Below are 15,729 nucleotides of genomic sequence, written 5' to 3'. Positions count from 1 at the left end.
TTACTCCAGGACAATAGGAGAGAATGGGACTATCAATTTCCAGAAGATAATCAAGCGTTTGGACTGAGGGTGTCTCTCCTTCACATCATTAATCACTTTCATGTCCTCTTCATCCAGGAGCCAACTGAGCATGTGCAGTCTGATGAGGCTGGGCAGTCGGGACACACACTGACCCAGAGCCTTGACAGTTGTGGCCTGAACTTGAATGCATTCTGGGATATGCCTGCAGAAATGCAGCTCTTGCAGGTTTGGCAGGTTGTCCAGGGCTTGAAAGAATTTTCTGTATCCTTCCTCGGTAATCTTGTGATTCATGGAAATATTTAAGTTCTCAAGTTTCTGGAAACCTCCTCTGATTGCCACCCTGGCTGGAAAACAAAACACAAATGAGAACAGATCCAGAGGACATCAGTAATGCCTTTCCTGGCTCTAGATGCTTGCAGCGGGCAGCTCCAATGACACCACTGCTTCCACACAAGGGAACCCCTTTCTCTGAGGGAAACTCACCAATTTCAATCACACTGTCATCGTCCAAGATATAGTGAATGACAAGAACGCGGAGACACGGAAGCTGCAGACACTGCCGGACAATCAGTTTGGCCACTTGGTGAATCCCGTCCCCAGTGGGAACAAGCAGTTCCTCCAGGTTCCTGAGAGAACCCAGAGCCTGGGCTGCGGGAGACACAGGAGAACCATCCTCAGGAGCTGTTCCATTGTGAGCAGCTTATGACTTACACAGTCCGTAGTCTAGGAGGCCCCACCTAGCACAGGCCCTCCTCATCCCTGTCCTCTCCAAGGTCAGGAGAAGGGGTCAGCACACAGCTGCTCCTGCTGCTCTCTGCCGCTGCTTCCTCCATCCTCCCCCAACCTGTCTCTTCACTCCAAGGTGCTTCTCTATTTCTATTTTACCTTGGACACATAGGCCTCCATGACAGTTCATTCTCCTAACTGCCAATGCTTTCAGCNCCTGCCTTGCCATCCCATCCTCATCTGTCACCCCAGTGATCCACTCGGAGGAGAGTCACTGTCCTTGGAAAGCATGGTTTATTACTCTGCCACCTTTGCACCATCAATCCTTAGCAAGACATTCTGTAGATCACATGATCACAGTCTCCACTTCAGTGACCTTGCAGAAAGTGTTTACAAGACTTTGTAAAATTAAAACAATGTTCTAGACTCATCTTTGACTTCCCCCTTTCTGGTGTTCCTTTAAAAAGATAGTATTTAGAACTGAAATTCCAGGATTTGGGAGTTGGCTCAGTGATACAAGGCTTGCCTAAGATGCTGGATACCACAGCACCACATACATACACACACACACACACACACACACACACACACACACACACAGAGAGAGAGAGAGAGAGAGAGACAGAGACAGAGACAGAGAGAGACAGAGACAGAGAGAGAGAGAGAGAGAGAGAGAGAGAGAGAGAGAGAGAGAGAGAGAGAGAGAGAATCTTGTTTTCTTGTTTACCTGAAAGGAAAGAAAACTCCACTGCCAGCCAATCTACTGTGCCAATCATGAGAACTCAGCTCTGGGTTTTGTTCTTGTTACATCTGTTCAAACTAGCAAGTTAGATGTAAAATCAGTCTCAGTATGTACAGTCACCAGTGCTTATATTAACATGCACAAGGGAACCATTAAATTGAGTTAACTGGTTGTCCTATTTATGTTTCCAGTTTTGAGACAGTCTCAGCCCATGGTCAGAATGACTAGAAGTCTATCCTCCTGCCTCGTCCTCCCAGGATCACAGGCCTGTGTACCACTCTCAGTCTCTAGGTGATCTTTCATGAAGGAGTTACTTCTCACTCAGAGAAATCACACGAGTCCTATGTATAGAAACTGTCTCCAGCCTTGCTAAGCATGAGCATCTAAGCATGTGTGCTCATTACTACAAACATGCTTTCCAGGCTCTCAGCCGATTCACTAAGGAATGTGAATCTGTGTGACGGGAGATTTGCATGACTGTAAACGTATTCAGAACTCTCTGTGTTCATGAGTCAGAGCAGGTGAGACCACTCAGGGGTAAGAGCATCTGCAGCCATGCCTGAGGACCTGAGTTAGGTTCCAGGAGTCCAAATGGAAAGAGAACTGACTTCTGCCTGTGTCCTCTGACTGCCACACAGATGCCACAGCACTGTTACACACAAACACACACAATAGACACAAAAAATACACAAAACAATGAGTCCACATCAATAAGTTCCTGCTGTTTGAGCACTCTGATTTATCTATCCACTACCCAGAAACAACACACACATATGTACACATACACACACACACACACACACACACACACACACACACACACACACACAACTTGTGGTCTTAAAGAGAAAGAAGCAAGGAGAAAGCTAAATCTTCTTATGCACAGTGCACTCTGAGAAGAACTGTGAAGATGCCACTCTGCACCCTATATCACCATTGTCTCTCTCTGTTTTTAACTTAATAGTGCTTCCCATGAACACTCATTATTTTCACAATCATTCCTTTCCTTCCTTCCTTCCTTCCTTCCTTCCTTCCTTCCTTCCTTCCTTCCTCCCTCCCTCCCTCCCTCCCTCCCTCCCTTCTTTCTTCCCTTCTTTCTTTCTCTCCTTTTTTCTTTCATGTGCTTTGCTCTTTGGAGACAGGGATTCCTGGTTAGACCTGGCTTTCCTTGAATTTGATCTCTACACTAGGCTGGCTTCAAACTCAGAGCTCCTGTTGTCTCTTCTTATGTAGAGCTAGGATTAAAGGTGCTTCATAATGGTTTCTTAACTCAAAAAATTTTAAGTATTTTATACATATTACTTTGCTCAATCTGAGTTATAATGGTTTCTTAACCTTAAATAGAAGTTCCTATATATATGCACATAAATCCATATGTATCCTAGAAGTCTTTGAAACAAAAAGTACATATGATTTTGGAGTGGATGTGGAACAATAAAGGTACACAGTGTCATCATGACCAAATTCTATTCTAAAAAGTCAGTGAGTCTGAGAATATTGCACTTAATGAGATTAAACATGAGGATGTTTAGGAGCAGCAGTAATGGCATCAGGAAGGGAGTTTATGGAAGGGGAGACTGAGTATCACTATGGAGACCTCCAAAGAACCAGCCTGGCTGGTGCATGATGCTCTGTATGGGCACATTCCACCAACCACAGGCTCCATTTTTAAACATTGTGTCTGTACCAAATATGTACTGACACTTACTCCTCTTTGTTACTCCTGGAACAACACAGTGTAACACTTGTTTACAAAGCATTTACATTATATTAGGCATTGTAGGCAATGGAGAGATGGGTTAAAGTATATGAAGGATGAGTGGGATCAGGGGCAAACTTTGCTGTACCATTTTATATCATCAAGGATCTTCTAGTGTTTACATCAGCAGAAGGCCATGGACCCAGCTGTCATGGATATCAAGGGACAACTGTACACAGCTTGCTTTGTTGTAGGTTCACAGGAGGTGGAGAATGAGGAAGAGGAGGAAGAGGGGGATGAGGAGGAGGAGGAGGGGGAGGAGGAGGAGGAGGAAAAAGATGAGAGGAAGGAGGAGGAGAAAAAATATTAAATTAAGAAACACGGTTTTTACATGGTGGGACTCATGGCTCTAGCTGCGTATGTAGCAGAGGATGGCCTAGTTGGTCATCAATGGGTGGAGAGGCCCTTGATCCTGTGAAGGTCCTATGACCCAGTATAGGGGAATGTCAGGGCCAAGAAGCAGGAGTGGCTGGGTTGGGAAGAAGGGGAAGGGGGAGGGGATAGGGGGTTTTCAGAGGGGAAGCCAGGAAAAGGGATAACATTTGAAATGTAAATAAAGAAATTATCTAATTAAAAAAAAAGAATTTCAGTCTAAAGTAAAAAAGAGAGAAAGAGAGCAAAATTAACACTATTTTATAAACTTACCAAACTTTTCTGATGTTTCCTTATCTGGGAAATGTTGGTCTTTAAGATTCAGTATCTTCAGAGAAACAAAATTTGTCAAAATGTTGACTAGGAAAGAGAAAATAAAATTTTGTTAGTTCAGATATGTTCCTATAACACAGAGAACTTCAAAAATGGCAAAATGTGATATAACATTCAGACTGAATCACTATGACTAAGTAAGGACACAACTCTGCAAATGAAAGATATAAAGTACTGTTTATGTTTAAACTGTCATTTATTAACTATAGCTCATTCATTGTTGTGAGAGCCTCACTGATCATCAGGTGTTCCCACAGTTCCTATAACATAAGTGGCATTTAATTCTTAAATATTAAATTACTCTGGGCACAGGAGCATCTGAGGTCAAGACTGTACAGTTCTTACCAAAGGGCATGGCTTCAAAGCATTGTCCAGAAAACTCAATCTCTCTGAGTTTCTTGCAGGAAGCAAGCACAGCCATGAGAGAGTCACAATTCGAAAGGAAATTACATTTCAGATGGAAAACATGGAGATTTGAAGAGTTCTGAATCAATTTAACTAGAAAAGATGAAAAGTGTTCAGAAATTAGAGAAGGCCACAAATTCTTGTCAAAGTTGAACCCTCAATGTATGAGCTGCAGCCGCAGTGTCTAGATTTGACACTACATTGGGCTTATGCCAGGCTTCTGCAACTCACTAGTGAACAATTGACCTGCCCCTCTCTAGTTTCTGTTCCTGTATTTCACCTTCAGTGCCAGTATTGTAATATCACTGTGCACACTGTATTAGGGTTATAAAATCACTGAATCAAGACCCAAGACTCACATAGTATGTAAAAACAAAGAACATTTATTCTAGAAAAACAACTAGCATGCTAGGGTCACCCTCGTTTCAGAATGGCAGCACAAAGACACTGGATCCCCTTTATAACAGAACTGTTTAATTGCTCCTGAGATAACAACAGACTTCTAAAACCTAGAGCCTATTCTAAGGGATTATAAAAACCATTAACTGAAGGACATAAGAAGATATACAACACAGGTGCAAAGATAGGAGATAAAATATTGACTTGGTTTTTCTATACAAAACTTCAAGGACAGCTTAATTGTGGTTGTTAACTTTCCATGAACCCTCAAGTTAGTAACAAATGATGAAGGTTTAGCTAGATAGTTACTTCTAATGGATATGCATGTAGACATTCACTGTTATACCTTTTATTCTTTTTTTTTTTTTTTTTTTTTTTTTTTTTTTTTTTTTTTTTTTTTTATTTTGAAAGGGTCTTACTCTGTAGCCCAGGCTGGCCTAGAATTTTTTTTTTTTATTTTCTTTATTTACATTTCAAATGCTATCCCGAAAGATTCCCATACCCCTCCCCCCACCTCTGTTCCCCTACCCACCCACTCCCACTACTTGGCCCCGGCCTTGCCCTGTGCTAGGTCATATGGAGTTTGGGAGACCAAGGAGCCTCTATTCCCACTGTTGGCCGATTAGGTCATCTTCTGCTACAAATGCAGCCAGAAACACAAACCCAGGGGGTATTAGTTAGTTCCTGTTGTTGTTCCACCTACAGGGTTGCAGCCCCCTTCAGGTACTTGGGTACTTTCTCTAGTTCCTGCATTGGGGACCCTGTGTTCCATCCAGTAGCTGGCTGTGATCATCCTTTTATTCAATTTATGACCTGAATTTATGTGCAAACTCCTAGTGAACTTTAACACCATGTGATCATACATTCTGAAAGTTTTAAGCAGTGCTGAGAACTCAGACAGGTCTTCCTCTCCATTCTTCCTGAAACTTAGAGTTTCTCATTCCCCTCCTGAGATAGAACAAATACTGATTTACCTAGCCTCCTGCTGTTTTACTATGAGGTACTAAACAGGAGACTTCAGTTTCTTGCACCAGAGCAACCCAGATAAGCACTTCAGCTGCAGTAGCAAAGTACCTTAAACTTAGGATAAATAGATAGCACATGGTTTATGGCCTAGTTTCTGAGTGGAGAAAAAAATGAAATAAAAAAGGACACTTTAACTATACTGACACATTAGGAATTCTGGGCAGGGTAACATAAAAGGAAGGACAACTCTGAAACACAATTTTAAAATATGTAAACTCATTTTGTCTATGTGCATATTGTGTGGGAGGAGTTGGGGGGATTATCCATGCGCTGCAGCACATATGGGGAGGTCAGGAAGAAATTGGGAGAACTTGCTGTTTCCTTCCATCATATGAATCTGTGGCATTAGGGTTGTCAGGCTTAGCAAGTACCTTTACCTGCTGATCCATCTTACCTACCTAAAAAAGTTTTCGTTTGCTTACTTTGTTTCTTTTCAGACAGGGTTTAATACTGTATCTCAGACTAGCCTGGAAATAACTACCTTTGCAGAGCTAGGCTGTCTTTGGTGTTGTGACAGTCCTCCATCCTAAGCCTCCCAAATGTGGGGATGACAGGCATGAGTCACCACGCCCCTCTCTAGTAACTTTTTGGCATGCAAACCTGCCATACCTGCTCCAGGTTTACATTTTTTTTGTGTTCAGTGTTTTTGAAAATTAAGGACCTGATAGTGCTTTAATCATTTCGCTAAATGACATGTCTTAAAAAAAATGGCTGCACAGCTGTCTGCCAACATGAGGCTGAAATGGAGAGAAATGAATGAAAAGGTAGAGAGTCACTGTTTAGTTAGTCACACCAACTCAAAAGCCATGGACACTCTTTTTAAACCTTTTAAACCCCCAAGGCAGAAAAGTGACTAGGCTCTGCCCTAAAAGGAAAAAAAATGTACCAATCCCTGAGCTTGCCCCACTGATCAATCATTCCAATCCCAAACCTCACAGGAAAGCTGAGACTTCTCCACTGCCAAGAAATGCTATATAAACTCTGTGTTCTGCCCAGTTGTCCTCTGCTTCTCATCTGAGCAGAGGCAGCCACTCTCCTGGGGTTTTCCCTCTCAATAAACCTCTTGTGTGTGGTTTGCTGTGCAGTTGACTTTGTGGTATTTCTTTGCTCCAAATCACCAGGATGGCTTTCAGAGCAGAGATGTAACACTTTTGCCTGAGCAGAGCTTTCCCTGGAAAGGAGCAGAGCGGCAACACTTGCACTGTGGAAATTTCCAGACTGCTGGAACAGAACTTTAGTAGGGGAAGCCTTTCCCTTCAGAACTGTCACACTTCCTCTGCTCCCTGTCAGATTCCTCCTCCCTGAGCAGGCAGATATTCATGTGGGACTAAAACACCAGCACAAGAAGAGGACTCCTCACGCTGCCGTGGAAGTGTTAGGAGTGGACAACTCAGGCTATGCAGTCAGATCTTCTGTTTGAAGATACACTTTCGTTGCCCGATAACCTAAGCAGTCATTGACAATCAGGAATAATCATTATTCTTTCTATTACACAGTGGGTATAAGGAGAGAGCTCATATCTGTAAAGTGCTCACAACAGTTCCTGACATGTTAAAGACTTGGGTTATGAATAAATCTCTGCCCTCTTGATGATTAAGAGCACTGATCCCACCCCTTCCCATGGACAAAGTTCATGATGTCAGGCCCAGGGAAGTTTTGATTAATGATAGTGTAATGATTCTAACAATTACTGGAAAGGGAAGGAGCTTTTCCAGCTGAGACATGAACTGGAGATCAAGCACCATCCTTACCTAGTTTGGAGAGGTCAAACTCCATGGAGGTTTGGATGGATAACTTCTCCATGTGGTGGAGGTTTGGGAACTCTTCAGGAAGGACTGAGAGCACATTCAGTTTGCCATCTAGTCTCACACACAGTTCTTTCAGGCCCAGGAACTTGTGCAAGTTAGGAAAGAGCTGATCTGGAAAGCAGCACAGAGTTCCCATCACTCGAGAGCCCCAAGTGTTGTGATCTTCAGCCATATTCATACCTCCAAGATGAAACTTCCCAGGCATCCTAACATCTGATTAGGAAGCACATGCATGAAGACACTGCCAGCTGCAGCATCTGCTGATCATGGACAGACTGTAGGGCAACCCTGTGCTGGCCTCTAGACTCAAAATAAATCAAACATCTCGGCAACCAGCATGGCAACTGAAATCAACTGGGTTTGCATATGTAAAATGTTATTGTTCAACTCCTACCTGAGACTTATATAAAAATGTAACTCAGAACCCCTCCTGCAAGCCTGCACATCCTCTTCCAAGGTCTATCCAGGTAAGTCTGCCATTCTCCCATCCACTCACCTATCCTCAGGCCCCTAGATCTAGCCTTGATCCCACATCCAATTCCTGGTCCTAGTCTAGACCCCTTTGCCTGTGTCGCTACCAGCCTCTAGGCTTCTGCCATGACCCACCCTGCCTCCCCACCCTGCCTCCTCACCTGCCTGACCTTCAGAAGACTCTCACAGCACATGGAACCTCTCTATACATCCTTGTCCTACACATCCTTATCCAGTGTCTAGCTTGGTGAGTTTCCCTGATATTCCCCGTCTCACAGGCACTGCAACAATCCCCATAGACCCCTAACTCTAAACTTATACCAGAATGCACACCTTGCAACCAGCTCAGTATCACTGTGTTCATCTGAGCCATAACCAACCTCTAGGCCTGATCCAACAAGTCTAAGGCTGATGGAAAAAAAGAAGAAAATCAAGATTTTGAAAATAAAATTCAATAAACAGAAACAGTGAGGAGGACTCAAGTCAAAGATATATGAGAATGAAATCCCAACAGCCATACTAGAAAACTTAAAGGGAAGACATAGAAGTAGAATGAATCAAGCAGAAGTCAGAACACGATGATCTCAGTGAAATAAGCAAAGAAATGGGGTATGGAGAACCCATAGGAAAAAGATATACAGGAAGTGTGGGGCACCAAGGAAAGACCAAACCTTTGGATTTTAGGAATAGATAAGGGAGAATTGCAAGTCAATGCCACAGATATCTCTCTAAGAAGATCATAGAAGAACACTTATCCAAACTGAGATGGATCCACAAAGAAGATACAGGAAGAAACAAAAACACCAAATAGACAGAACCAGAAAAGAAACTCTTCATGCATATTATCATTAAAACTTTAAGTATATAGAGAAAAAAAGAAGATATTGAAAACATCAAGAGAGAAAAAAAACAAAAAACAAAACACCACAAGTCTTATGTAAAGGAAAACCCATCAAAATAACAGCTGATTTCTCAAAGGAAACTTAGAATACCTTAAGAACCTAGAGCAAAGCATTCCAAAGTCCTAAAAACTACAACAGCCAACCAGGACTATTTCAATAACTTGATGTAACTTGTGTGACCATAATACACAAACTTAAAATCAGCACCAAACAAATCTTTAGGAAACACATAACCTCATGATGATTAAACACAATACCGAATTATGAATTGATCAAAGAACAAATGAAGAGGGAAATTAAAAAGGTTCCCTATAACTAAATAAACACACAAGACAAAATAGCCTGTGGGCATATCGCTGCAAACAGTCCTACAAGGGAAAGTTATTGCTCTAAGTGCTTACATTAAAAACACAGAAAAAGTACAAATGAATAACTTAATGATGCAACTCAAGCATTTAAAAGAACAAGAATAAACCAAATTCACAACCAGTCAATGGCAAAAAATAATACAACTCAAAGCAGAAATTGATGAGATAGAAACAAATCAATAACAAAAAGAATCAACAAATAAGAACAATTCTCTGAGATGATAAAGATTGACAGAACCTTGGCCCAACTAAACAAATGAGGTAAGCCTAACCCAGAAAGACAAATGTTCATGATCTCTCTCACCCGAGGTTCTTAGCTCAAAACCTCAGATAAGAGTATATAATCTGAAGTAACATGTAGGGAGAGGTATTGATTCCTTAATTGGTTCTTGATTCTGTCAATAAAGGAGGCAGAAGCCAATTGCTGGGTGAAGGGGAAAAGGTGGGATTTCTGAGCCCCAGGAGGAAAAGAAGGGGACTAGAGAGAGGGATTTGGTATAGGCTTTGGAACAGGAGGACACAACAGCATGTAGGTTGCAGAGCATCTATAGTTTGTAGCCTCCACTGTGGGCAGAGGCCAAGGAGAATGCAAGGAGCTACTTGACAAAATTAGGACAGGAAATTCTTCAACCAGCCCTTGAGTCATCTAGCTAGTTTTAAAATATTAAGCTGTCCAGTGCTTTCCATTTGCAGTTTTAAGGTGGGCAGGAGGAAAAGGGAGCAGCCAGGGTGGTTGTTGGCAGCTTGACAAAGCTAGCTGGAAGAGGTTGAGGGAATGATAGCAGCTGGCCGTCAGCAGACCTGAGTGAGACTGGCTGTGGCTGATTGTGGAGCCTAGGTGGGAGCTTGGGCAGTGCTCTTAAGAAAGAGCAACCGTGTTTTTAAAATTATACATTACACTAACAGCAGGAAAATCAGTACAGTGAGGAGAGCAGAAGAGAGAGGAACAGCAATAGAGGGAGAATTGATGCAAATGATGTGAAAAGGTAAATGGGAAAACAGGGGAACATAGATATGGAGAGGAGAAAGGAGACCAATAGAGAAGGAGGATGGGGGCTATTAACTACCTACTTAAAATACCTATAATACATTAAATAATATATAAATCTGTGTATACATAATCCATACATGCATGCATACATACATGCAAACATACATACATACACATAAACACATACATATATACAGAGATTAAATGAGATTTTCACATCAGTGCTAATGATGCTTCTTCCAAGAGCCACAGGCTATGTAACCTGCAAACCCAACTGCAGGCATGAGAAGCCCTGGTTTGTGCTGTTAGTCAGGGTTGCCTAAGAAGCTCTCAGAACATTCTAGACTGCTGCCGCTACCCTTATTTGGTCTCCAAAAGTGAAAGATACAGCTCTATTGCTGAAGAGATCATGCACTACAGACACAGGACCTTAATATCTAAACTGGGACTTCCCTGAACCCCTCCTGCCTGAGTATTAACTTTCATTGTACTAGAAGGCACCATGCAGGCTTCCAAGGGAGGGAGGCAACTAGTAATCCTACACAGCTGATATCTATGAATCACAATGACCAGCATGGCACAATAACCCTACAGGTGTAATAGTGGCATATATACCTTAATGGTAACCAACACTTGACAATGGGCCGTAACATCCACTCAACAAGAGGGCAATCATGCCTGGTATTGGAAACCTAGCCAACTACACAAGGCTAGCAATGTTGTGCATGGTGGAGGAAAACAACCTACAACCAACACTTTACTAAACCAGATAATCCCTAACTATAATCTACAGAAATATATTCCTCACCCTCTTCAAAGAAGCTGCAATTTGCAATAGAGAAAGACAATTGTAGAAAACCAAAACTGATCAAAATGAAGGATTATTAAGTCTAGCCCTAATTGATACATCTACAGTACAACTCTTGGAACCAAGGCTCAGGAAGAATCGAGCTGGAACTGACCTCGGAAGCCTCTTCCCTAGGGATTAACTCTCACAGTACACAGAGGTGCTGTGCAAGCTGTCAAGGGACACAGGCAATTAACAGTCCTGCTCAGCTAGATAGCCTATGACCCACAATGACCACCAGCATGGCATGATAGACCCTATGCTGTCATAATGCCATTTATATCTTGGAGGTACCCAACAGCCACACAATAAAATCTAACAGCTGTTCAGTAGGATGGAATTCATGCCTGATACCACAAACCTAACCAACTCCCTCTGCCTGGTGAGCTCATGGACTCTGGAAGAGAACCTTTTATGGTTGTTTTTGCTAAACAAGTGTAATTTCTACCAACACTCTAAAAACTTATCCTTATATCCACAGATAAGTAGTGCAGCTGTCAATCCTCATCAAAGGAACTTCTCTCTCCCTCTCTCTCCCTCTCCCTCTCCCTCTCCCTCTCCCTCCCTCCTTCCCTCCCTCTGTCACTCCCCACCTCTGGTTTTTCGAGACAGGATTTCAATGTATAACCCTAGCTGTCTTGGAACTCATTCTGTAGACCTAGGGGCCACAAATTCATGGAGCTCTGCCTGCCTCTTCCTCACAAGTGTTGGGATTAAAGTTGTGTGCCACCACTGCCTGTCAAAGAAGCTTCTTTTTTTTTTAATAATAGATAAAGACCATCACAACTACACAAGATATAAAATGTAGTACCCATCCACAACACACACACACACACACACACACACACACACACACACACACACACACATTTACATCTAAGTCTCAGGGAACATGGCAGAAGTGGAGGCAGGAAGACTGTAGGAGCTAGAGGATCAGAACATCTGCTATAAGACAGTGAATTCTATATATATGACTGGAAAGCTGCACCCATAAAATCTGAACAATATGGCTGCCTAATAAAGGCCTATACAATGGCAAGAGCAGTTAACAAGCAACATAGATAGGGAAAATCTCCAAAGATTCCACTTCTAGATGAAGTCATGTTAGTAATGGATGCTGAGAGAGGGAGACTCAGGCTTCTCCAGGGACAGTCCCCTAATAGGTTGTCCAGTGCCAAGTGGTCAGCCTGAAGACACACATATGTGGGCAACACTAAATAAGACTCAGCAGCTTGTATGTAAATATGCATTTATACGTGTATTTATATATCTGTTTATAACTACATATGTGTATACAGAGTTGACAGGGAGTTGGGAGCAATGGAAGGAGTTGGAAGAAGAGAGCATGGGATAGAAATTATCTAAGCACAATACTTGTGTGTGGCTTTACTAGAAATAGACTTAAATAAATGTAACTGAAAAGCAAAACCCAAGCAAACAGACAAGGTAAACAGAAAAGGAATTGAGGAAAGAAAAACATGGAAAGATTGACAGCTCATGGGGCCTCGGTTCTACACAAAGGACTACAGGAGAGTAGGAGATGCTGATAATCAGAGCAACAGTCTCCCAGTCTTCCCCACAGAAGGCCACAACAATTGGTTATCTAACTGTGACCAAATGATGAGCCCTGAAATCATACATACAAGTAGCAATATACAGACTGATCAGGCACTTAAGTAGTTAGGAATATATACACATATTTAGTATGTATATACATATATGTATGTGTATACATGTATGTGTGTATGTATGACTATTAGGAATATATACATGTATCAACAATTTTTAAAAGATGCCCTAAGTTTGAAAGAGTGCAGGGAGGAGTGTGTTGAAAGGCTTTCAGGGAAGAAAGGAAAGAAGGAAATAATATAACTATACTCTAAACACACAAACTATTTTTAAAAAGAAAAACAATAATACAGATAAAACAAAGCATACTTGAGCATATAACAGGCTAAAAAAAATCAAAGATCTGTTACTAGCAAGTACAATATTTTAAAATCAAATATTCTCGATGATATAAGAACTTAGAAATAAACTGAAAGATAGGAAAGTCTGGGAGCTGAAAAGACATCTCCACAAGTAAGGGCTCTTGTTTTGCAGAGGACCCAATAAGGTTCTCAGCACCCACACTGGGCACTTCACAACCACCTATAGCCACAGTTCCCAAACTCTTACACTGTTCTCACACCTCTGTGAACAACTACGTGCATGCGCGCAAGCACACACACACACACACACACACACACACACACACACACACAAAATGAAATAAATACTTTTTCAAAGAAATCATGAAGATAAGGCCTCTCCTAGAAACTACCAAAGATTGCTTAGAAGACATGAATATTATTAGCCCATATTAAGTATCTTCTCTTTAGAAACCAAATGCAGGATTCTCCAGCATCATCTTACCCAAAGTCCAACATTTACCAATACGAAACAATTGAAATGACCTTATAAGGACCTTGAAAGATGAACTACTGGTGGAATGTTGCCCTAGAGTAATTAGAACCTGATCCTATGACTTGAGACATTCTATGACCCTAAACAGTGGAAGTGTTTAGGTCCTACCAAGGAATTTCACTCATCTAAGCCATGAATGAGACACAGTGACAAGCAGAATGACTATGGGAATTCACTCAGGGATACCTGGTAACTGGTTTGTCTCTGAGACCTCAAGAGACTGCAGGGCAGGCAGGCTGAGAAGCAGCTCCTGTTCTGCTCCACTGAGCTCCAGCCTGGACATGGAGCACTTGGTGACAGAGGTCTTACTCAGCCCCAGAGCTGGGCGGATGCTTTCAAGAAAGCCACTGCTGTTGAATAAACGGAACTCAATACTCTGTGAAGCTGAGAAGGCTTCCATGAGGACCTGGAGCAGTGATTGGTCTGCTGGACCCATGCTACCCACTCCAACTTCCAGCCTAGGGATCTTGTATGGCTTGGGGGATAGTTTCCAGTAGCCAGAGCTTAGTTTGAGTGGATTAAAGTGCTGGATTTTCATAAAACTCCTTACGTTCTCTTCATGTTCAGATACATTTTTTGCCCAATCCTTCATTTTTTCAAAGGCAGATGAATAGTCCTGATCTATAGTTGGTGGCTGTAATGTTTCAAATTTTTTTTCCATGACTGAATAATCTACAACTGTTGGCTCTTTATTTCCATTTATGGAGACTTCTAAACTCTTCACCAGTAACAGGCTTTCTGGGTGGTCCCTAAAGTACTGTAAATTTAGTACGTTTAAACCCAGGGTTCTCCCTCTTAGGAACTGCAAAATAAATGGAGAACATTCAGCAACCGTGTTGGTTTCATAAGCAAAGTTTAGAGCAGTGCTCAATAAATGTTCTGAAACTAATGAAGAGAAAGATTCAGGAGATAACAGCCACAGTTCCTTAACTGCCTTCATTATTCTGCAAGTTTCTGGAGGATTATTTACATAATCCTCATTTTCATACCTATTCTCCAGCAAGTCTTTCTCATCCACCAAGTGAAGCAAATGAGATACAACTTTTGGCCCTGCCTTTGAGGAAGGATGGCTAAAGATATACTTTAAAAAATTGTTGTAGGTGGTGATAGCCTTAAAGGGTGAGTTAATTTGTCTCAAATAATAAAGTCCCAGATCTTGGTCTTCCTGCCTATCTGAACCCAGAAGTTCAGTCAGCCTCATGGCAGCAAGAAACTCCTGGAACAGAGGACCTAAAAACCGGTAGACTGGCCTCAGTCGCTGGGCAGTGAATTTGCTCATCAAGCAGGTAGTGAGCTCTTCATCTTCATCAACTCCTGCTTCTGCCAGGTCATCACTATTGAACTCAAAGCACGATGAGAAAAGCCCTGTCAAGGCCAGCTGCCCACATGAGGACACGGTGGCCTGGAGAGGCTCAGCTGCAGCTTTGNGCATTGAGGACAGGTACTGCATGTAGGCCTTGAAAAGTGCCACATCCTGAAAGGACTGGTCAGATGGATTTTCAAACCAGTCAGTACATACTGCTGCCACAAAGAGGGGGGTCTTGTGAATTCCCTGTAAGTCTTCATTCAGTCCAAAGTAAACCATAAACTCTAGTAGACGTGTCATATTATGGGAGAAAAACTTCTTTAATATATAGACAGTATTATAGAAGGGAAACTCTTTGATCTCTAAAATTGTATCTAGGTATGGGCGGATGCCCCTGACCCTGTTTGTATGCACAGCGATCAATAAGCAGGTCTGTGACAAGTAGTTTTTTGTAATCAGTGTGTGTAGGGCNTGGGGGAGTGAGGCCAGCCCACTGTAGTCATCCAACAGCAACAGCACCTGNTGTTGTAACTGCTGGATGAGGATGCTCAGACACACTTCACTAATGCAGCCTCCTGCCCCTAGGAGNTGGGCACAGATGATGCTGGCCAGTCCCTGGTCTGCTGTGATGGACCTAAGGGAGAGGTAGAAGACCAGCTGGAACCTGTTCAACAGGGGGCAGCATCCTGATGCCCAGAGAAAAGCTATCCTCTTCAGGAAGGTTGTCTTCCCACTGCCAGTTTCCCCCTCCACACACATGACAGAGCTGAGATTGGAGAAGACCTCG

At 42.4% G+C, this 15,729-nt stretch overlaps 1 protein-coding gene across 1 annotated transcript; it reads right to left on the bottom strand.

The window, feature by feature from the left end:
- LOC110315554 (baculoviral IAP repeat-containing protein 1a) lies at window positions 1-15,725 on the bottom strand (the record flags this gene model as incomplete). The annotated part of the gene is made up of 6 exons (XM_021189584.1): window positions 1-365; window positions 505-669; window positions 3,894-3,980; window positions 4,299-4,451; window positions 7,535-7,702; window positions 13,823-15,725. Coding segments are annotated over 6 exons (2,841 nt in total), but the record flags the coding sequence as incomplete, so codon positions are not given.
- Between the last annotated feature and the right edge of the window lie 4 nt (window positions 15,726-15,729).

This window comes from Mus pahari, unplaced genomic scaffold (genome assembly GCF_900095145.1).
Source record: "Mus pahari unplaced genomic scaffold, PAHARI_EIJ_v1.1 scaffold_10269_1, whole genome shotgun sequence".
Taxonomy (NCBI): Eukaryota; Metazoa; Chordata; class Mammalia; order Rodentia; family Muridae; genus Mus; species Mus pahari.
The sequence above is the reverse complement of the archived record's forward strand: the minus strand, read 5'-3'. Positions and strand labels throughout refer to the sequence as shown.